At 40.3% G+C, this 23171-nt stretch overlaps 1 protein-coding gene and 1 long non-coding RNA gene across 12 annotated transcripts in view; one reads left to right on the top strand and one right to left on the bottom strand.

The window, feature by feature from the left end:
* The window catches only part of FAM13C (family with sequence similarity 13 member C), a 118972-nt gene extending 116578 nt beyond the window's left edge, over positions 1-2394 (bottom strand). For 7 of the 11 annotated variants that reach the window (XM_070262827.1, XM_070262822.1, XM_023643510.2 and 4 more), the window contains exon 1: positions 1602-1772. In XM_070262827.1, coding sequence (XP_070118928.1) covers positions 1602-1663 — 62 coding nt within the window. In that variant the 5' untranslated portion in view covers positions 1664-1772. The other 4 variants (XM_070262843.1, XM_070262838.1, XM_070262818.1 and 1 more) reach the window with 3 other exon arrangements.
* An 18966-nt stretch (positions 2395-21360) lies between these two features.
* LOC138923554 (uncharacterized) overlaps positions 21361-23171 on the top strand; it is a 62857-nt gene continuing 61046 nt past the window's right edge. The window contains exon 1 of the long non-coding RNA XR_011437288.1: positions 21361-21473. This is a non-coding gene — a long non-coding RNA (uncharacterized lncRNA). The remainder of the gene's footprint in view (positions 21474-23171) is intronic.

The following is a 23171-nucleotide window of genomic DNA, read 5'->3' on the forward strand; positions in this document are numbered from 1 at the left end:
TTTGGGGAGTGTCCAAAGACAAGATACCAGACTTTCTCCAGCGTTTAACCATAAAACCTCTTTAAAACGAAATTGTCCATGTGAATCTGGAACCAGGTGTCTCCATTTCGAAGCTGCTATGCCTCTGGCTGACTCTGGGGATGTGGCCACACAAGGCTCCTAAAAATTAAACCCAGAAAGCACTTGGTGCTTGTGAGCACAGCCAAGGAAGGAGAGCGGTACCTGCCCACCTGACCAGGAAGTCATGGCCTGACCTTCGGCCTGCATCCTTTGGCACACATCTCTCCCCCTCTCTAGGCTTTTAGGAAAGCAAAGTTGCAGCACAGTCACCAAGCAATCTCAGTAACAGGATGCAGGTCCAATGAGTATTTTACATTCTATCTTCTAAAGTCAACCGTGGGGTTTTTTCAAAAGTAACTCCACTTAAGTGAGCCGAACACTCAAGAAACAAAAAGAATATGGGAAACAAGAAGGCCGTGAAGTCCTGTAGAATCTCACCCTCCATCACCAAGTCTTTGTGACAGTGGTGAGACTTGAAACTCACATCGTGTCTATTCCCACATTTATTTGCCTTTTAGGGAACTTGAGCACAGCTCCCAACTTACTGGCTTTCTATATCAAACTTGCAGCATTTTTCTAATGTAGTTTAGTATACAACCTTACACATCTCTTTTTCCTGAAAAGCTGTTTAGAGTGACTTCTACAGAAAAGTCCCAGAAGCAAACATCATGACTTAGCCTAGAGAAAGATTGCTAAATGAAGTACAGATATTTCATACATATATGAACACATATGTAAATTACATATAAATTACATATAGTATTAGCATAATATACATTTAATTTTTAACATGTATGTATACAATAGTATTAGGAAAACATATTAAAGAAGAGATCACAAGAATTAAAACCATGAACTATAAATATCTCATAAAAAAAATACTGTGCCTGCTGGCCTTGAGTAAAATATTACACTCCTTCATTCCATGTCTAAATGGTGCAAGTTGCCCCAATCAATAGCTTTAACCATAGGACAAGATGACTCATTCCTCCTCTAGCCAGATCTTTGAGGTCAGAAGACAAAAATGACAAAAGGCATGCAAGAAAAGTTTACTCTACTCCGTCTTAAAAATCTGTAGACAAGAGAGGGTGAGGATAAGTTTAGCCTGTTTATCACATGCTGGAATTCAACTCAAGTCATTTCACATCCATCTCCTATTTACTGTAAATGTATATACAGCATGCTCCATGAAAACTGACACCAATGTTGGCAAAATACAACAAAGCTTCCTTTCTAACATGTCAAATAGATTGTCTTTTTTTAAAAATCTGAGCTCCAAGAACACGTATCGTGGAGCATTGAGCTCCCGCAAACAATTAGCTTGTTTTAATATCTCTCCCGTGGCTGCTAAAAGGCTGATTGCAACCTGTAAAGATTTCTGGGCCCCATCAGTCAGAGCGTCTCCCGGTCTTCCCAGCCCCAGATTACAGGAGACAATGCATTAATACGAAGAGCGGCTGGGGACGGTGGAGGATACCTTCAAGATAGTTGCTTCCAGAGAAAGGCATGCAAGTCTTATTTTAATGGCAAGAATCACTTACTCTGTTACAGCGGTGCTGCTGAAGGAATTATCCTGAAGGCTGAAACAGAAACAAGAAAACATCAGCCAAGTCCGGCCGGGGAGCCGTCTCCCTGATTGCTCTCCGGGAGTTAGAGCACATACACAAACATGGCATTGCAAGGCAAGTCTCCGGGCTCGCCAGGCACGCTCGCTCTACCTTGGGCTGCTGTCTGCACATGCTCGTAACGACACCCCCAGCAGGGGCCCAGCCGCACGGGCGAACCACAAAGCCCGGCAGCCCGCGAGGCTGCGGGGACAGAGCTGGGCGGGGCGCGGCGGCGGGGCCGGGACGCCGGGACCCTGGGATCCCCGCAAGGAGCACCTGGAGAGTTACCGCACGACCCCAACCTCGCCAGCCCGGCGCCGCGTTTAATCCAGGCCTCTCGGTGCCAAGCACCCCCGGGGCTGGCAATAGGAAAGCCCGACTGTTTCTGCCTAGGTGCTGAAATCCCCGGGGGACTTGCTTTCTTCCCGACGTCTCCTACCAGTTTTACAGAGCTACCCCCTCTAGGGATGGAGGCTCGCAGAGATTCATCGAGCGTTCAGAAAAAGCCAGGAGGGAACGAGAAGGGGGAGGGGGACGTAGCTGCTGTTTCTGTTTTATTCTGTTTGTTTGTTTGTTTGTTTGTTGTTTTTTATTGCCCAGGAAAAAGAAGAGCCTCTGAGGGAGGACTCGCTGCATCACACTCGATGTGTCTGCACTCTGTTATTTCAATCCTTAAGAGGAAGCGCCCATCCCGGACAACAGAGCTGTGAATGAGCCCACGCGGGGCGAGTGGAGAATTTATTCCAGGCGTTAGCTGCCGACTGAGGGACCTTGCAAGGGGTGGGGCTTGCTACGCCCAGAGCAGCCCGCCTGAGCTCGTCTCCCAAGCACCTTTGCAAAGGATGAGAGATCTAACCCGCAAATCCTATCCCCTTTCAATAAAGGCAGACTCTTTGAGGAAAGGAAGGCTGTCAGCCCCAGCTTGCTTCATTCCCCTGGGGATATTTGTCCTGCCCTCTTTCCATTGTTCCTTTCTCCTGCCAGGTTGACCTTGATATGGGATGAACAGTCATCCGTGAAAGATGCTTCTTTTGAATTTTGAATTAAGAAGATCCCCAGCCCCTGTTTTAATCTCTCCACGTCCAGATGCAGCTGAGTTGGTGGCTTTTAGTCCAAACTATATAATCGATGAGTTAATTTATAAGAAAAAACTCTCAAATTTTTATTTTCAGATAATTAGAAAAATTACCCGGAACTTGGTAACAAAGGGGGAAGAGCATGAACTCACATTGTCACACTGAGACACTGTTTCACAGGGCCACCCAAGACTGCTTAATTTTCTAGGAAAATGTTCTCGTGTTTGACTTTGCTGTACACTGCTGGTGAGATCTCAGGCACTCCGGAGTTGGGTGTTCCCGTGCATATTTTGTCCAGTCTGTCCAGAGGAAAAGATCACCTCGACGTCTATGGGTTTATTGCATCGTGCGACTAAACAATTTCGTATCTAACCGAACAATCTTATGTATACCAACATTCTTTCTAAATGTCTATGAATATTCAGATCCTCAAAATGCTCTTGGAACTGAGAGCATCACCATCTTATAGGCTCCCTCATTAGTAAGTTAATAGATCTCTGATGTGTGCCTATATTTGTATGAAAGCCACGTTTTTAACTTTTTAAAGTTATACTTTGAAAAATTAAAATTTTTCAAAGAAAATTTTCATTAAAGTCTTTTTCAGTTTTACTTTCCTTTCTCCAAATATTTTAAAAAGTAGCTGAATAAAAGCCTAATATGGTCTTAGACCTGAACTCTATGCACTAAAATAAGTTTAGAAATATTCAGCCCTTAAATGACTAAATATATAGTATAATATATATATGTGTGTATGTTCCTAAACCACCCACTGCCTCATCTGAGCTCGGTTCAAGAGTGTCAGACATGGCCTCTTCACATGTGTATTCATTATTTAGCCATCAAAACTGAGGCCTAGGGCCAGCCCAGTGGCACAGCAGTTAAGTGCTCACGTTCCACTTTGGCGGTTCGGATCCCGGGTGCAGACATGGCACCATTTGTCAGCCATGCTGTGGTAGGCGTCCCACATATAAAGTAGAGGAAGATGGGCATGAATGTTGGCTCAGGGCCAGCCCTCCTCAGCAAAAAGAGGAGGATTGGCAGCAGATGTTAGCTCAGGGCTAATCTTCCACAAAAAAAAAACAACAAACAAAAAGCCGAAGCCTATTCTCGGGCCAGCACATGGCCGAGTGGTTAAGTCTGTGTGCTCTGCTTCTGCAGCCCAGGGTTTCACCTGTTCGAATCCTGGGGCAGATGTGGTGCCTATCATCAAGCCTTGCTGAGGCAGTGTCCCACATGCCACAACTAGAAGGACCCATAACTAAAAATACACAACTATGTACTGGGGGCTTTGGGGAGAAAAAGGGAAAATAAAATCTTTAAAACAAAAAAACAGGTTTATTCTTTCTATTTTATTGAGACCAAAAAAGGTGAGTCAATTATATTCAACATTCTTGACTCTAAAGATTCAAAGGTTACCAGTTTTCTATGGTTCTGATTCCTAATGTTCTAAAGCAAAGAAAGATCATACTTTTCTCATTTAAGCATTCCTAGTGATACATTTGGAACGGAAGAATGTAATGCTTTTCACTTTGAAACAGGCCTTGGACAAGCAAATGAAAGAATGTGGGCCCTTTGAAAATAACACGAAATAACAACTGTATAAAATAAATGCAGTTATTCAGTAATGTTCACAGAAAAGAAATAAGAATTCTCAGCAGTTCATGAATAGTATGTCCCAAAATGAGGTGTTAGGTAGTACTCTTGTGCAATGAAAAGAATTTGTTGATATACTAGCTGATTATGGTTAAAAAACAAAAACGTCCCAGAAAAAAACCCTGTTGTTTGGCAGTATGTAAGGAAATGAACCATTTTCATTTTTACTTCCCAACCAATTCTTCTGACATTATTTATTTTCATCTTAAATCAGGTTTAGAAGTTATCTTTCTAGTGTCTAGGGCTTTGCTCTGTTTTGTTTTATTTTGGTAGTTTGTACTATTCAGCTTGGAATAAGACAATACTGATGAATAATCATACAGCACTGGTTATTTTGGAAACTCTGTTTGACTAAACAGCAGTTCAAGGTGAGTTTAAAAAGAGAAGCAGAAAAATATTAGAGTTCTAGAAGAAGTAAATTCTAGACCAGTTTCTCAAAGTGTCCTCAATGGAATCCTAGTCTCCCAGATGGTCCAAGAAAAGAAAAAAAAGGAGAGTTACATGGTCAAAAATAAGTTTTTGCAAGAATGTAGATTATAAATTCACAATGCACATTAGACAGCAAAGAAAAGTATTTTGTGGTTTTTTTAGCCAGTGTTTCTCAAACTCCTTGAAGACCAAAACAGTTTTTTGTTAAGTATATTATAATTAACATCATATTGAACTAGGAATTTTGAGGAAAGAGTTCATGAGTCTATCAGGGGGAAAAATTCAAAACAGATTAACTGGGTTAATTATTCATTGAACAAATGAATGAATGGGCAAATGACACTACATGCTTGTCACTGTTCCATAGCTATGTACAAGACAGACACAGTCCCGTCATCACGATATTTTTAGAGTAATTGTGTATGTATGTAAACTGTGTATATACAACTCTATTTTATGCATTAGAAGTAGAATAAGGGGAAAATGAAGATGCTAGATTGGAATATGGTTAAGTCACTTACATGTTAAAAGTTTCAATGTTTTAGTTTTTCTATCGGTGCTCTTAGAACCAACTTCTGAAGTTCAGACTTCATAACAATAGTCTCTTTATTATAATTGAAAATTTTGTAATTCTAATGTATTAACTTGACTATATGCAAAATATAAAGCAATAATGTAATGGTAAAGAAAGAAATTTCTAGAGTTGCCAGGGTTCAAGACCCACGACCAGGTAGTTTGAAGTTGGACAACCACTCCATGCCTCAGTTTTCTCATCTGTAAAATGGAGGTAATAATGACCCATCTCCTGGGTTCTAACAAAAGTTAAATGACATGACTGAAAACCACAACAAAAAAGTCAATAGATGCTATCATCATCCTTATTTTCATTATTATTATAATAAATAAGAATATATAAAGTTTGGGACAGGATGAACAAACTGCTGTGCTTGGGTAGTAGTCTTACAGATGATATTTTCTCTCTGTTTCCCATAATGGTACAGTGTTTACATCTGTTTTCTTGTTAAGAACAATAAAAATGAAAAGTTTACTAAATGTAGATGGGCTGCTCTTAAAATGAAATAAGCTCCATCCAAAATGGCTTTGTGCTCACTTTATAACTCTTTGATTTAAAATACACACACATCCCCGGAGGAACAGACAATTCTGAGAAATCACTTTCTGCAAGCCGCTGCGGCCAGGAGCCAGAATCTTTACAATGCCAGGAAGTCAACAGAGGCCGGCTCCACAGGCCTGGACTCAGTGACTTGTAGCTTCCTGCCAGGACCCTTGGGGATGACCAGGCTTCCCTGTGGAAAGAGAGAACTCTTGCCTGAAAAGATATTTTTCCATAAAGAAAACTCTCCCTGCCTCTCTCTAATTCTTTCCCTCAGCAGCCCCATTACCTGACGCCATAACAAGAGAGGCCTCATTACTAAGCAGTCAGTATCTGAGCTCCTGGAGATTCAAAGATGCCTAGGGAAGCAAAGTCATGATACCAAAAATACAAGCTGACAGTGAACTGTTCTGATGTTGGTCTGCATTCAAACATCCCTCCCCAAATAATGCCGGTGTATAGCAAGTCCGCCTTTGTCTGACATCCCTCCCTGATTCATCTGACAACAAAATGCAGACATGATGTAAACTGATTGCTAAGCGAAATTTCAATTTTTGGAAAAGATTCAGGATTTCAAGAAATCAACGGAAGTGATGTTGGAGACCGGCTTGAATCATTTTCAAAACCAGTGACAAGTGAAGTTTTGGCGGTGACAACCAAAGAATAAAAAGTTGACAAGGGTGGTGACATGTCAATTCCAAAAGGAATGAGCTAGGTAGATAGCAAAGGATTAAGAGGAACCCTTGGAAAAGTTTATGAAGCCCTTAATTAATTTTGCAAGTGTTACCTTTTTATAATTATGTAGTGAGGGTCAAATGTGAAGTAAAGGTTATCATTTTGAGCTATTAAAACTGTTTCAGAAAAATTATATATTAGACCTCCAATGGGTACGATTTATTCTTTATTGTTTCTACTAATTAGCTCGCTGTTACAATAATATTCATAATATAAAGACTATTTCCACAATTTCTTTATTGCTTACCATAACCTACAAGGCCCGTTGTGCTCTGGCCCTGGAGACAACTCTGAACTTCTCTCAAACCACACTGGGCTCCCTGCTGTTGTCACAACAGGTGAACTTGATCTTCCCTGTGACTTTGGCATTTGCTATTCCCTTTGCTGGGAACACCACCCCCAGACCTGCCCAAGTGTGCCGCCTCAGGAAACACATCCCTGACCACACAGCCTAAGTTAGCAGCTCCCATCACTTTGTCATGCTTTATTTTCCTCATAGAACCTGTCACTGCCTGATATTTAATGCTTGTTTGTCTATCTGTGTTATATTTGCCTCCCCTACTAGAATGGAGGCTCTTTGAGGACAAGGATTTGTAGATCTTATTCACTACTATATCCCCAGGGCCAAAAATGGTGTCTACCATGGCAGCTACAATAAATATTAGGGGAAGGAAATGAATGAATGAATATTTAGTTTCATTTTTTCAAGATAAAGCTCCATTCCTGTACTTTTTCTATTTACTTTGAAATACTAGCTCCTGCATTAAGTGATTTACTTTAAGTGGACTTTTTCCAAGACAAGGTATCTTCAGGTAATGAGGCTTTCCTGTATTAGACATTCCTTCATTTGCTTTGCAAGGATAACAAACAGATTTGGTGCTGTTATGCCAACACGGCGGATGGTACTGGCTGCCCAGACAGTGTTCTGTGGCGTGGCCTCAGTCCAGCAAGAAAGTGCTGGGATTGACTGATCAGCAGTGTTTGCTATGGGACAGGATGTGGAGATGGTGGTGCAATTACCGACCTGGGACACTCTATTAAAATAAAAATTTTCTTGGGAAAAACACATTGCACTATTAACACCTTAGCTTGAATTAATTTTCAGCTAACCAAATACTTCCTTCCTGTTGATGTGATTTTTTAGGAACCACAGGAGTTATCTTGTCTAATTCTTTTTTAACACCTAAACTTGTTCCAGGACGATCCATAACTGCTGCTTGAAACCTTCACGGACCAGAAAGTCACACCTCAAAAACTCCTTTACTGAAAGAAATTTTTCCACTTGAGCCCTCCCCTGGCTCTTGTTACTTTCTCCTGAGGAGAAATGCCCCTAAGAATTCATCTACTTCATCTTCTAGTCTCCTGGCCAAATGCTCCCAGTTCCTTCAGTAGATTCTCATATGGCATGACTTCAAATCCCTTCAGCACCCTTCTTGGTTGTGTAGCACTGGATAAAGTGCAATAATGTTCTCTTAAATTACAGCCACTACACTGAACACGTTACTCTAGGTGTGGTTTGTTCAGTGAAGACTGAAATGAGAATTGCACCTTCTTCTTTTGAACATTATCCTGTTGCCTGTGACCCAAGATCACTGTAGGTGTTTTTGGTGGTTGTATCACACCAGAGACTCAGATTGTTGGAGTCAACTGCTAACTCGAGACCCACATCTGTGCCATCCAGAAGGAGAGCAATTGCTTTGTGAACCCAAGCCCCAGGTTTGCACATATTCCTATGAAATTCTCTGTTGTTTGATCTGACATTTCATGCTGTTAAATCCGACCTTTTAGGTCTTCTAGAAAATACATTTTAGCAAAAATTATGTTGGCTATTCCTTCCAGTTCCATATACTCAGTACTCTGTGGCTGCAGTCCTTCCAAAAACTTGGAAGATACAATAAATACGCTTTTACTTAATTCATTTTTTTACTTATATAAATATACAGTTATTTAATGTATTAAAACTTAGACTATTTGAAATTATTTTACTTTAGGGGTGGTAAGTGGGAAAAGCAGAAATGAGAAAAAGGGCTTGGGCTGAGTATTTGGGGTGCTGCTAGGGTGAGAGATAGTAAAGTGGGGCCCCTGGGTTATTGGGTAGCACCGTGAAGGCACAAATCTATTCAAGATGGGAGTGGCATCTCTTTCCTCTTCAGCACCCTCTTCCTTCCAGCAAAGTGGTATAGCTGAAGCTCTAGTCAAACCCAGATAGCAATTTAATGAGTCACCCAGTTGAAGGACAGCCTCACACTTCCTTGAATACACATAAGCAGAACACAACCAAGATACCTGCAGCCCACTCAGCAAAGTCTCCTTTGTTCTATGAAAGGGAAAGAGTATTTTTCTCCCCATAATTCCTCCTACACCTTCAGAGGGAAGTTTCTAAGTTTTTCTTTCCCTTCCCATGGTTCCATTTAACTACTCCTCTGTTTTGAAGTCTTGATAGCATCCTCTTTCTTTATACGTGCTATTTGAGCTTCAACCCATGTAAATCTGCCCACATTTCAACTGGTAATCACCTTACACAAATGCCTTTGCTCACAACATGATATTCTGCCTGTCTTTAAAATTCTCAACCCATGGACATTTTCTGGTTATCTTTTGTTTTAATGGCTTAAAACAATTGTTTTATTTTGCTTTCGATTTGAGAGTCAGGATTTTTGGAAGAATTCAGCTGGGCATTTCATCTCTAATCCATGTGGTGTCAGCTGAGGCAGGTGGGACTGGAAGACCACCTTCCAAGATGGCTTCTTCACTCACATAGTCAATTACTCAATGCTCCTCCACCTCTGTCTCCACATGGCATCTCATCCATCAGGGCCTTTCCATGTGCCTTGAAGTTCTCACAGCATAGTAGTCTCAGGGTAATCTGTCTTCTTACATGGCAGCCAACTTCCAAGAGACCAAGACAGAAGCCAAGACAGTCCACTTAACAGCTTGGCCTAGACTGACATACATCACTTCTGCCATATTCTACTGGTCAAAGCAGATATGAGTCAGCTCAGATTCGAGGGCAGGATAGTAGACCCACCTCTTAATGGGAGGAGTGTCAAAGAATTTGTAACCGTCTTTAATCTACCACAGACATTTACACTGATGCATCCAGGAATAATTATCGTTGGTTTCCTTGTCCTTAAAGTCATGACAGTAGATAGTTATACTTCTCACTTCAGTGGACCATTAATCTATACTTTTGGGTAACAATATATATGTGTATGTACGTATAGGTGAATGGTTGTGTGGAAGATATAGCTAGCTATTAAGAAGAGAAGCAAGATTTCTGGTATTTTCAAAGAACAAAAAGTCTGGCTACTTAATTTAGCTAATTCAAGCAACAGTCCTCAACAGTGTTGCTTCAACGCCTTGGCATGACATGATTAACTGTGAGGTATGTTGCAACTTGCAAGTCATTTGTCAAATATTGACATTTGTGAATAATTCAATTTCTAAATAATAAATTAGAACAGATTCATTTTTTTTTCTGTAATAGCATCGCCCTCTCTCATATGTGTTCCTAACTGCATTCTTCAGTGGAGATTAAGGGGTGGAGTTGCTGCAGCTCTCCCTCTGGGAACTGCTCATAACCCTGGCACACTGATGGGAAAATTCCACACCCCGGCCATCATCCATCTTGTATAGCTTGGAGGAGGGAAAAAAAAAGATTAAGAACTCCTAGTTTAGAGCATGTTGCTAATGAAGCCAGTATTAGATAGCTAAATAAAAACTGGATAAAGTCCAAATATTAAGCAATTTTGAAATTTATTTTGCTCAGCAGGCATAGAGAAAAATCCTATAGTCTTGTCCTCCCTTTTCTCTTTTGCTTTGCCCTTCTCTCTTCTGTCTTTCTTTTTCCTTCCCCCAGCCCTTTCCCCAGTGGGCTCACAAACGTGAGCTAACAAAACTTGGTAAAACATATCAGCTACCAATCATACTGGAAAAGTAACTCAAAAGTCATACTTTGCTGAGGTTGGGCAGGAGTATTATTTAGTGATACTGAAAACAGCAGATGTATTTATAGTTCCCAAAGCATAATGTCTCACTCTACAACTATTTCTAATTACTAAGTACATGTTAGTATAAAATAAAATTTGCCCTTATCACCTCCTTGAGACAAGGACTTAGCTCGATCTTCCATGGCCCTTGTGAGCTGCTCGTCGTTTGTAGTTGGTTTATAGACATCCAGTGAGAGCCACATTCCCTCGGGCCCTGGATCAGGCAGGGCTGCTGCGTTTCTATATTTGGTATCAACCTCAGTGCAGGATTCAACTCAGATCACTGCTGGACCTGTTGTCACTGGGCTTGACTTTGTATAGAAACCAACTAACTTCTTAATGGTCCTGAAGAAATCATAAAAAATCCATGGGTGATGTGGTGACTCTCAACCAAAATATAGTAAATGTCAAGTCCTAGAACCAACAGGAAACAGTTTACTGCCACAAAACTGATCGGAAATGGTCAATCTAGTGAGCAAAAATAGAATATCCAGAATCAATTTACAAAGAAAGATAAATTTTAAAATGCGTATCACCCATTAGAGATATTTTTCATCTAATAACTAAAGTGCTAAAAGCTTAAAAGTCTGAAGAGCAGCATAATATAAGGAAAAGTACAGACAGGAAGTTCTAGGGCCTGGAAGGTGCCTCTGTTCTACCATTAACACGCTTGACTTTGTGTGGTGAGTGGCTAAACTTTTCGGGACATCAGTGTCCTAAATGATAAGACAGCTAGATTTGGTGGTCTTTAGTGGCTTTGCCAGCTTTAAAAATCTGTGATTCTTAGGGGATGTAAAAATAAAGTTACACGCCGATTTTGGTAAGAAAGCAAGAAGGAAAGGGAGGGAAGGAGGAGGGGAGGGAAAGAAGGAGAGAAGGAGGGAAGAAGAAGAAAGAAGGAAGAAAGAAAGAAAGAAGGAGGGAGGGGAATGAAAGAGAAAAGAAAAGAGAAAGGAAAAACTGTCTAGCTATAGGGGAAAAAACTCTGCAGTTAAAACTCTGTTTAGGCAATGACCACATTAACACATAAATTACTTAATGAAAGTGGTAAAGGCCTAGCCAGGTGTTATGAATTTGAATTAATAGCATTACAATACTACTAAACATTGATTGGCTCATTATACAGAATGTTGACTTACGGGTTCTACTTAGGAACTTCCAAGAAGCCTCAGTAACCCAATCAGAAATTGTGTTTTATTTTGGAAATAGAATGGGACTGTTTTAATACTGTTTGTCTCCAATTTCTGCTACATTGTGAGTAAATTGGCATCTGTAGGCTAGCCTAGCTACCTCTGACTCCACCATCCGTGAAGTTGTTGCTATGAGCGGAAACTGAAGGGACGAAGGTGACAGGTCCCTCTCCCCTCACCCTATCCCCATATAATCACTGAAGGTCTGGGAGTAGAAGTGGAGGAAGGGAAGTATTTGGAGGCTACTGAGGTCATGGAGAAGGCTCAGAAGGAGAAACCTAAGGATTAGGAGAAGTATCAAAGGAAGTGAGGAAAGAAATAGCAGGCAAAGTATGTGGGGATATTCAGAGGCAATGGGGGTATCTGGATTTCCAGCCAGGCCCTGGGACTCTCCCAACTGCCTCCTAGCTCCTATGCTGTTTCACACCCCATGATCCCCTTACCTATTTGTCATCCACCTTTTTCCTACGATCATGAGAAATAACTCCGTAGAGGAGGGTTCACTTCACACTCTCTAAGCTCTGGAGTGAACACTGCCACCGATTGATAACACAAGAACAGTGTCATAGCCTTGGGTCTGCCTCTTACCATTCTTGATGCGCAGGGATGCTTCGTTGCGCTTCACATTGTCAAGAACTGGGGTGGGAGTTTCGAGTTCACACTCGTCCAACTGAAGGACACCATGTCACAGAGCTAGAGGAAGCCGATGCCAGGGCTACATTTTCCAATCTTCTTATCACGATGTCTTGAGCTCTCATCACTCACTCAGCAGCTCCTTTCCTTGGCATCCAGCCCAGCTAGGTTTTAACTCAAAGATTTTAGCTTTTTTTAAAAAATTTTTCCAACATACCCTAAAGTAGAGAGACTAGCATAATAAACCTCATGTGCCTATCACCCAACTTCACCAATTAGCAGTATTCAGCCATTCTTCTTTTGCCAAATGCTGGCTCCTCCAAAATACCATCAAAATGGCCTATTGATAAGACAAAGCTGAGTTTATTCATACCTGATAAGGGAGAATACTACCTTGCCAGAGTCTCAATACCCTCTTAATGTGAAGATGGCAGTGCTGGCATATTTATGAGATCGTGGAGTCTGGTTTCAGGTGGATCACTCAACGGGAGAGGAACATGATTAGGATTAAGGAAGGATCATGATATAATAATATATGATCCATGGGCACAGCAAGGCGAGGAATTTGAGGTAAAGGATTCAAAGTCTTGGGGCATAACAGTGGCTTGATGCTATCTATTGAAAAGCTGAGTAGTTTGAGATGCTCATTTAAATGGGCTTTATGGGAAGTTCCTGAAACAAACAATAAATTTATCTGTAACTTTTGTCTTCCTGGGCAAGAGTACCCTGGAATAGTGAAATCAAATTGCTGAAGGCAGTGGAACAGTAAGTTATATTGGTGAATAAAGTCATGATAATATACACAGTAAGTTGTGTGGGTGTATGTCTTTCGAGTCTGCAGTGTCATCTACCCCCGCTCACTTTTAATGTTGTTATTTGCTAGAGTATTGAAAATTATTGCTTATTTTTTAAAGATGTCAAATGGTATCCAGCTCATATACACAGTCTATGATCAGGCAAAATCTCTAATAACCAAAACCTTCATGCGCATTTTTTTTTTTTTTAATTTTCAGTTGTTCTGTTCTTAGCTTTATTAGGAAAGCCAAGCAAATAACTCTCATGCTAGGAGTTTACTGTCACACTCTGGAAGAAAAAGTCTTGAGGACTATTCAGAAACTCAAAGAGCTCTCAGGAGAAACCATTGCCTTATTGGGCCGACAGGCAGTCTAAGCCACGATAACAGGAGCAGAGAGAACCAGCAAGGACAAATTCAATGTGGGCTTTGTGGGGAGTGTGCCGGGTGAAGTCAGCTCCTTTTTGGTAAATTAAGCCATTCTTCTGAAGGAAAAAACTGCCTAAAGAAAATGTACTGTGGCTTTAGACATCTACTTCTTTGGGGCTCTGGTAAAAATACAAGCATAATCGGGCTACAAACATTAATTGAGCACATCTGAAATGCAGGGCAAGGAGGAACTATGACGAAGGGAAAAGCTGACTCTGGGTTTTTGGGAAAAGCCTACCTTGGTGGAAAAATCCTCACCTTTGGAGCCAGATCTGAGTGGGAATCTTGAAGAAATTACTTAACATCTAATTTTTGATGTTTCTAAGTCTCAAATTCTATTATAAATAACTTTGCAAGCTTTTGAGGATGGGAAGCAATAATGTATGTTTAGGGGTTGGCATCTAGAATTCACTGTTCTAATTGCTATTTCTGCCTTTGAGGAGACTGTTAAAGGCCAAGAGTAGGTGGGAAGACCAGCCCGTGGTGGTGGGGTCTGATCATCGAGGGCCTGCAGCACCGTGATTGGCTGTATTCTGTGCATACGTCTGAGTAGGATCCTAGTATGATTAGAGCCACGCTTCAGGAGCATGAATTTGACAGCTAGTGTCACCTTTGGATTGGAGCAAGACGGGGCTCTGTCCTGGGCCTGTGCTTTAACCGACTATTAGCGTGTGATGACACGTGTGTCCTTCCGGACCCAGTGTACAGCAATGACTGTGTGTGGCCAACAGTTAAACATCCACTCCTGCCTCTAACACTGCTTTGGCCCTCCTTCACATCTCTTGCCTTATATTCTTGAAAAGAAAAGTGACTATGTCCAAATGCCCCGGGAGTTTGCATGTCTTTCCACAGATAGTACTCCAGAATACTGGGAGGATTTGAATGACAGAATAGCTTAGGTAAGAGAAAAGACAAATTAGTTAACTTGTCCATCCTTCCTCTCAGATTGCGTGAATGCACCAGATTCTTGCATAACCAAGTGTTTCTCAGTAGTGCTGAGCACCCATTTTGCTTCTCTTCTTTCCTATTCGCAGTTCTATGATTAATTTACAATTTTCCAGTATGAAACTATTCCTATAACTTAAATACACATGAGCTTGCCCCTTTTGTGGTAGATTAATGCATGGTTCACACACACACACACAATGCACACATATCTAAAGACATTCACGCATGAAGCATGATAGCAATTCTTTATATAACTATATGTATCTAAAATGCTTTAAGATAGGGTAAAAATGAGGGAATAAGTGTTACAGATTTTTATAATGAAATTAAAGTATTTTGTAATATTTTCTATGATCATATTTTACCATATGCAATCCTTGTTTGAACATTATATGTAAATTCATGACTTTGATATGATATGTAAAGTTCATGTTTATTTCCAAGTCATAATATTGCTTTAAACATCTTTTTTAGCAATTTCATTTGCTGTTGTTTTAGGAGAATGAAGTTTCTCTGAAATGGAATTAATAAAAAACTATCTAAAAACACAATAACTCACAAAGATGGCATTGCTGAAAATAGACCACAAATTATTTGAAAATCTTGATTATAATGATATAAACATTTGTTTTGTTGAAATAAAAGCAGGAACCATAAATTTTATGGGATAAATATAAAATTTATAAATTATGTAGGTCTTTATTTTACTACTCCTCCAAACACCACTAGCTCATTCAAAGAACAATCATATATGTACAAGAATAATTACATTGTCATCTTTGGCATTTTGCCAGATTTAATTCTATTAAAACTATAGTTTAAGAGATATTCTTGATTTGTTATTATGAAGATATATTTGCCAAAGTAGGAGGATAGAATGGATTTTACTTAATAGTTTAATTTGCTTTATTACTTTTAAATATCTGCATTTTTGCTCTAGTTCCCTCAGAGCAGCCCTGTTTCTAGCAGTATCTTTATTCATTAATCACAATTAGTCATTGGCACCCATGATGTGCCATGTGGATTGGAGAGAATAAATATTTGAAGATGTTTAGACCATAGAAGAGGCTGCTGCAAGAGTGTTTAACTCAAAAACCCAAAGAGGCCAGGCAGGTATCATAAGCCAGTGAGGCAGCTGGGAAGGAACAGGGAGTGGCGGTGAGCGTGGTGAACTGCACAGAGTTCATGTTCCGTCTAAAGGAGATCCCTGTTTCTCAGCTGCAGCCCGTTGTGGCCATGAAGAATGTGGATCAAGGATTGCCAGATCTTCCACTTTTTGAAAAAGTTTGGAATATGGATTTTTTAATATAAAAATCTCTCAGTTGTGGGGCTGGCCCCGTGGCCGAGTGGTTAAGTTCGCTTGCTCCGCTGCAGGCAGCCCAGTGTTTCGTTGGTTCGAATCCTGGGCACGGACATGGCACTGCTCATCAGACCACGCTGAGGCAGCGTCCCACATACCACAACTAGAAGAACCCACAACGAAGAATATACAACTATGTACTGAGGGGCTTTGGGGAGAAAAAGGAAATAATAAAAATCTTTAAAAAAAAAAAATCTCTCAGTTGGAATTAATTTTTTAAAACTAGATAAAATGAAATATTTCTGTAGGCTAAATTTAAAGGCAGATACACCACCACTTTGCAATCTTTAGACTGAGGCAACAAAGACGTAAGCTAACACTTGCCTTGTGCTCGTTTGCCGTCTCTCATTTGTCCTCCGCACTGCTGAGTTACTGTTTCTCCTCCTCCTCCTCTTCCTGTCCTCTCCTCTCCTCCCTTCCCTTCCCCTCCTACGCTTTCCCTCCCTTCCCCCCCCCCCCCCCCCCCCCCGCCCCTGCTCTCTCTCTAAGTTGGCTTTCTCTGTTTTTCTGTTCCCATTGTGAAATATGGCTGCCACTTGCGTGGTCATTTCAATTACAGTTAGAAACTAACTAGCCAAGGAGAGAAAGGTCTCTCAACACCGCCTGTGTCTGAACCAGGAGAGGAGTTCCTAGAGATTGTGGTTTGGGCACCAAGGTGTCCCCCACAGGATGATGGCGAATTGACTGATCCAAGATTAAACTGCCTTGAGAAGGCATATTTGGATTTAAAAAAAAAAAAGGAATTTTTGCACCCAAATGACCAAATATTTCCTATTTCTCAAGTTGTCTATTTTAAACCAAAGTTAGCAAACCTATCAAACTCACACACTCTCACATTAGAATAATAAAAACCAACTTGGGATATTAATAATAATTATTATTATTCATATGTGCATATAATCTACAGTATAATCTAATTATAATTGTTGCAAATACTCAGACCTGATGATCATTATCTGAGAAGGTATATTCTCTGTTTGTACCTGACAGAGTACAAACATTTAGGACTAGATCCTGTGTGCTAACACATTTATTCCCTTAGGAAGGCAAGGGGAGCGAAAAAACTGGGGCAAGAAGACAAAGGGGCTGAGAAAATCATCACAGTGAACTCAGCAAGAGAGCTGCCGAGCTAAATGCCATTGGTCTTACAGTGTAGCCACAAAATACTGAACAGGAGAGGAAAACTGCATTTTGCTTAATGTTCCAACAGTTGACCTTTCCAAATCTATTTCCCCAATTTCTTCTCTGAAATCTTCATTTTCATTGTTTGTAGCAGCTACATTTCTTTGCTCTAAGCAGCTATTTATAGGCGATCAGACATTCAAAATGTCAAATATTATTTAAGACAGCAAACATTTAAACACAAAATATACAATTTGTCGAATTACTCATCAGAAGTTACAGAAGCATCTTGAAATGCAGGCCCCAAATGACTGGCCTTGCTTTAAGTAAAAAGTATATGGAATCAGAAAGCAGGACACCGAAGTCATTCTGTGTCCCTTTTGTCATTCAGTGTCCCTTGCCCCCTTCAGTAAATTGGAGGTTCTCCCATAATCCTGACATAAATCTGTCTTGCTACAAGTTTACACAGATTTCTCATGTTTGGCTAAAAGTATGGCCTCTCATGACTTTATAGCACACCTTTGGTAGGTTGGTTCTAAGAATTATGTAACCAGTGAATTTTAGATCTATAAAGTCCTTAGACATCTAACCTCCACATTTTATAGATGAGGAGCCCAAAACCGAAAGTCATAATTTGACTTACCCAGCATCCAAAAGCTAATAACTGGCAGAGCCTGGGCTTGAATTCAGGACTCCTTAGTTTTAATATCTTCCTACTATTTCACACAGAATTTTCTAGCAAGATGGATAGACCCTTGTGATGGCTAATTTTATGTGTCAACTTGACTGGGCCACAGGATGCCCAAATCTTTGGTCAAACATTATTCTGAGTGTTTCTGAGAGGGTACTTTTGGATGAGATTAACATTTAAATTGCTAGACTTTAACACTAGATTAGATTAACATTTTAATAGTAGGGTAAGCAGATTAGTCTTCATAATGCGGGTAGGTTTCATCTGATCAGTTGAAAGCCTGAAGAGAACAAAAAGACAAACTCTCCCCCAGGTAAGAGAGAATTTTCCAGCCCACTGCCTTCAGACTTCATCTGCAACATTGGCTCTTTCTGCCTGACAGTCTTCCAACTGAAACATCAACTCTCTGTGGGTCTCCTGCACCATCAGAACACTGCAGATTTTCCAGAATCTCAATGACATTCTTCATGGAAACAGAACAAAGAATCCCAGAATTCATTTGGGGCAACCAAAGACCCTGAATTGCTAAGCAATCCTGAGAAAAAAGCACGAAGCTGGAGGTATCACAACCCCTGACTTCAAAATGCACTACAAAGCCATAGTGATCAAAACAGCATGCTACTGGTACAAAAAACAGGCACACAGATCAATGGAACAGAACTGAAAGCAGAAAAATAAAACCGCACATCTACAGACAGCTAAACTTCCACAAAGTTGCCAAGAACATACAATGGAGAAAAGATAGTCTCTTCAACAAATGGTGTTGGGAAAACTGGACAACCACATGCAAAAGAATGAAAGTAGACCGTTATCTCACACCATACACAAAAATAAACTCAAAATGGATCAAAAACTTGAAAAGTCCTGAAACTATAAAACTCCTGGAAGATAATATAGGTAGTACACTCTTTGACATTGAACTAAAAAGGATCTTTTCAAATACCATGTCTTCTCAGAGAAGGGGAACAAAAGAAAAAATAAACCACTGGGAGTTCATCAGACTAAAGAGCTTCTGCAAGGCAAAAGAAACTAGAACTAAAACAAAGAGTCAACCCACCAACTAGGAGAAAATATTTGCAAATCATACAACTGACAAGGGGTTAATCTCCATAATATAGAAGGAACTCATACAACTGAACAATAAAAAAACAAATAACCTGATCAAAAAATGGGCAGAGGATATGAACATGTTTCCAAAGAAGATATACAGATGGCCAATAAACACGTGAAAAGATGTTCAACATCACTAATCATCAGGGAAATGCAAATCAAAACTACACTAAGATACCACCTTATGCCTGTTAAAATTGCTGTAATCACTAAGACTAAAAATAGCAAATGTTGGAGAGGGTGTGGAGAAAAGGGAAGCCTCATACACTGCTGGTGGGAATGCAAACTGGTGAAGCCACTACGGAAAATAGTAAGGAAATTCCCCAAAAAACTAAAAATAGAACTACCATACGACCCAGCTATCCCACTCCTGGATATCCACCCAAACAACATGAAATCAACAATCCAAAGTAACATGTGTACCCCTATGTTCACTGTAGCACTATTCACAATAGCCAAGACATGGAAGCAACCCAAGTGCCCATCGACCAATGATTGGATAAAGAAGATGTGGTATACATATACAATGGAATACTATTCAGCCATAAAAAAGACAAATTCTTCCCATTTGCAACAACATGGAAGGACCTGGAGGGAATTATGCTAAGTGAAATAAGCCAGACTAAGAAAGACAAACACCAGACGATTTCACTCATATGTGGACTATAAACAAACACATGGACAAAGAAAACAGTTCACTGGGGAAGGGGGGTAGGAGGTGGGCACAGGGGGTGAAGGGAAGCACTTATGTGGTGACAGACAAGAAATAATGTACAACTGAAATCTCACATTGATGTAAACTATTATGAACTCAATTAAAAAAAAAGGGGTGGGGGGAAGAACACTGGAGATTTTGGACTTACCAGCCTCCATGATTGTATGACCCAACTCTTTATAATAAATTTCTGTACAAATATGAATGTATATAGATCTAGATATAGATATCTCCTATTGGTTCTGTTTCTATGGAGAATCCTCACTAAACGTTTCTGAATAGGTCTATTTTCTTAAACAATAATCATTTTCAAGCTTATTCCTTTACCTTTTACTTTTCTAAATTTCTCACATTATAAAGTTTCAAGTTGGACAGTAGGGTTTTGTATCAGACTGAATCTTGTCAGCTCCAAGTGGCTGACTGCCCCCTGCTTCCTAAGGCAATGGCTGCCTCCTGGATCATACCACTGCTGCCACCTTCACCCAATCCCCAAGACGGAAGATACAAGTTAAATTCTCAGGCCTCCATGGCCCCATGACCCTTATGCCAAATTTCCCCTGTCTTTCAGGATACAAATGCCATACGGTGGCTTACAAGGGGACTGATGGCACAATCCATAAGTATGGGAGAAACTTGGCCAGTGGCAAGTGGGGGACAAGAGGGAGGCAGACAGATATATCGGCTCTCCTTTCTCACTTCCATGGACTACACTGAGGTGCACGTCCTCCTCACAGCCCTTCTAGAGAATCCTCATGCTAAGTGAGCCCTTCTGGAGAGTCCTCATGCTAAGTAAGCACACTTCTTGAATGATCTGAATGACCTGTCATTTCTCTTCATGGCTCATTGGGACATGCTAGCCAGCATGGAAACATCACATCACAAAGCATTACGTCTTTCTTTGACTCACTTCCCTTCTTCCTTACCCTTGACACCCCAAGTTTATACCTCTCAAAGTTTCAGCACTTTAATCCCTGCTTCAGGCTCTGCCTTCTAATAAATCAAGGAAAAGACACATTTTCTGAGTTAGGATTGATGATTGCTTAATAACAGATTGGTGTGGGAGGTAAAGGATAGTTAAATTTGCCCAGCAACTGGCTATTTGAAAAATCAAAATAGAAGTTGTATTGTTTATTTTTATAATAGCCAGATAATATCTTGCTAACAATATTTAGGGAGTGAAGGATATTCTTTATATAAAATTCCTGGCTTGCTTGTAATTAATATCTTTTCACTTCAAAACAAATTGAAAGGCTTTGTAGTTCATGAATTTATATAGAAAACATAATGCATATTGACTCTCTGGTATCTGATGATTTTTCAGTGTTTTGAGCAACATTCTCACCATTAATCATGATGATGTGATAGCAAACACAAAGATGATATTTGAAGCTGGGAGGATGACCATCTTGAGACTGCTTGAGATCCTTTAACCAAATAAATCTGTGATCTGTCTCCTTCTCTTAAAATGACAAGTTGAGAGTTATGGTCTGATAAGTCCCAGCTAACCAAGGATTTCCTGACCATTACAGGCCGAATGTTTGTGTTCCCCCAAAACTCATGTTGAAGCACTGACGGCCAATGTGATGGTATTTGGAGGCAGGGCCTTGGGAGGTAAATAGGTTTAGATGAGGTCATGAGGGTGTGGTCCTTGTGATGGTATTAGTACCCCTATAAAAAGAAACCAGAGAGCTGGCCCTCTCTCTGTCTCCACCATGTGAGCACACAGTGAGAAGAAAACCGTCTGCAAGCCAGCAAGACGGCTCTCACCAGGAACGGATTGGCCGGCACCTTGATCTTGGACTTGCCCACCTCCAGAACTGTGAGAAATAACTGTCTGTTGTTTATGCCACCCAGTGTGCGGTATCTTGTTACAGCAGCCAAAGTAGATTACTAATACGACACTAATGACTTACCTAGATTCAACCTTGCCACTGTTTCTCTCTAAACCAGCCTGTGAGGGTTGTCAGAATTTGTGCAGAGAGTGAGAGCAAGAAAGGCAAATGGTCAACAAAGGGTTCAGAGTAAAGTTGAAATACGATAATTCTGTCTTAAATTTTCTCTAAACACAAACCATTAGAGAAATAAACTTTCTCTGAAACTCAGAATTGCTCATGTTGACCTTGGCCTCTCCAAATACCTCAGGACGTCAGAACTGAGGGCTCTGGACGGAATCCCAGGGAAACAGGACTCAATAGCTTCATCCAAAGTCACAGTCAGGGCATACTCTGGTCAGCAAAAGGAACGAAAATATCATCTGCAGCTCCTTAATTGTATTTGCCCCAAGAGCTAATTTAAATTTGTTTAGTTTATTATGCACAGGGAAAAAACATTATCTAAAAATCCCAGCTTTTCAGAAATCCAGGGATCATAGGAGTCAAACCACAGTTTCAGCCACTTACATCACCAATAATAGAGATTCTATAATTAGAGATTAGCCAGCTGCAATCATTTCTGATGCTTCAGACAGCTGGATGGAGCTGATTTCATCTCAGTTGTGTCAAGCTAGAATGCCCCATTTTTTCCTTTTTTTAAACAGATCAGCAAAATAGTGTGACTCAGAAACACAGTGAATCTCATTCCCCCACCCAAATCTCTAACAAAGTATTTTTTGTAGCTATACATTTTTTTTTCTAGCTTCACACAACTCTCAGCTAAAATGCTTTTATTGCCAAGTAGCTGCTGGGTGAGATGCCTAGAAAATCTCTCAACTTGACGTCAAATTGATGGCATTTGGAATGTTCCTCTGAACTAAGTCCTATGTTCAGTCCCACACAAAAAGAACCCCTAGGTTTATTTTCTCCAGCCGCAGACCATTGAGAAAACTTAAGATTAATAACCATGGCAAGAGCAGTGACAATGATGACATGAATACTTTCATTATTAATGGAAAAGTAAGCATTTGGGCCGGATGCGCCTTCCTCGTAATTCTAACTCATTTGGAGTTCCCACCCAACCTGCACTCTGTGCCTCAAAATCCTTTCTTCCATTAACAATTGGAGTTGCTGTTGCTATTTTGGCCATTGTTCTCACCATTGCTCTGTCTTGTAAGATGGGAGGCTGGCTTTACATTTTAATGTAGGTGACAAGGTAAGAACATAGCAATAAAGTATTGCTGAATGTTGTTTGCTTCCAACATGGCATCAAAACTCGTAAGAGTTTCCACAGTTTAGCAGTTTCCCTGTTTCACAGTTGTTAGAAGCAGGGTTTATAGGAATCGTCAACACCATTCTGAGGGAATCCAGGAATGTTCACTAGAAATATATTCTTCCCTTCCTTATTACACCGTCAATAAAATATTCATCAGTTGACCACCACCACAAATTAGGCAAAGTCTAAAGAAATATATGTTGACCCCAGGACACAGATATTCCAGGAAAAAGAATTAGTCTAACCTGAATTATTAAATTGGGTTATTAAATTATTAAACAGTTGACAAAATAAATGTGTAACCCTTGAGAACACAGTTTCTGTTGCTTGACCTATTACTTTCAAAGACTCTTTCACACAAAAGCAAATG

The sequence above is a fragment of the Equus caballus genome, chromosome 1 (assembly GCF_041296265.1).
Source record: "Equus caballus isolate H_3958 breed thoroughbred chromosome 1, TB-T2T, whole genome shotgun sequence".
In the NCBI taxonomy this organism is placed as follows: domain Eukaryota; kingdom Metazoa; phylum Chordata; class Mammalia; order Perissodactyla; family Equidae; genus Equus; species Equus caballus.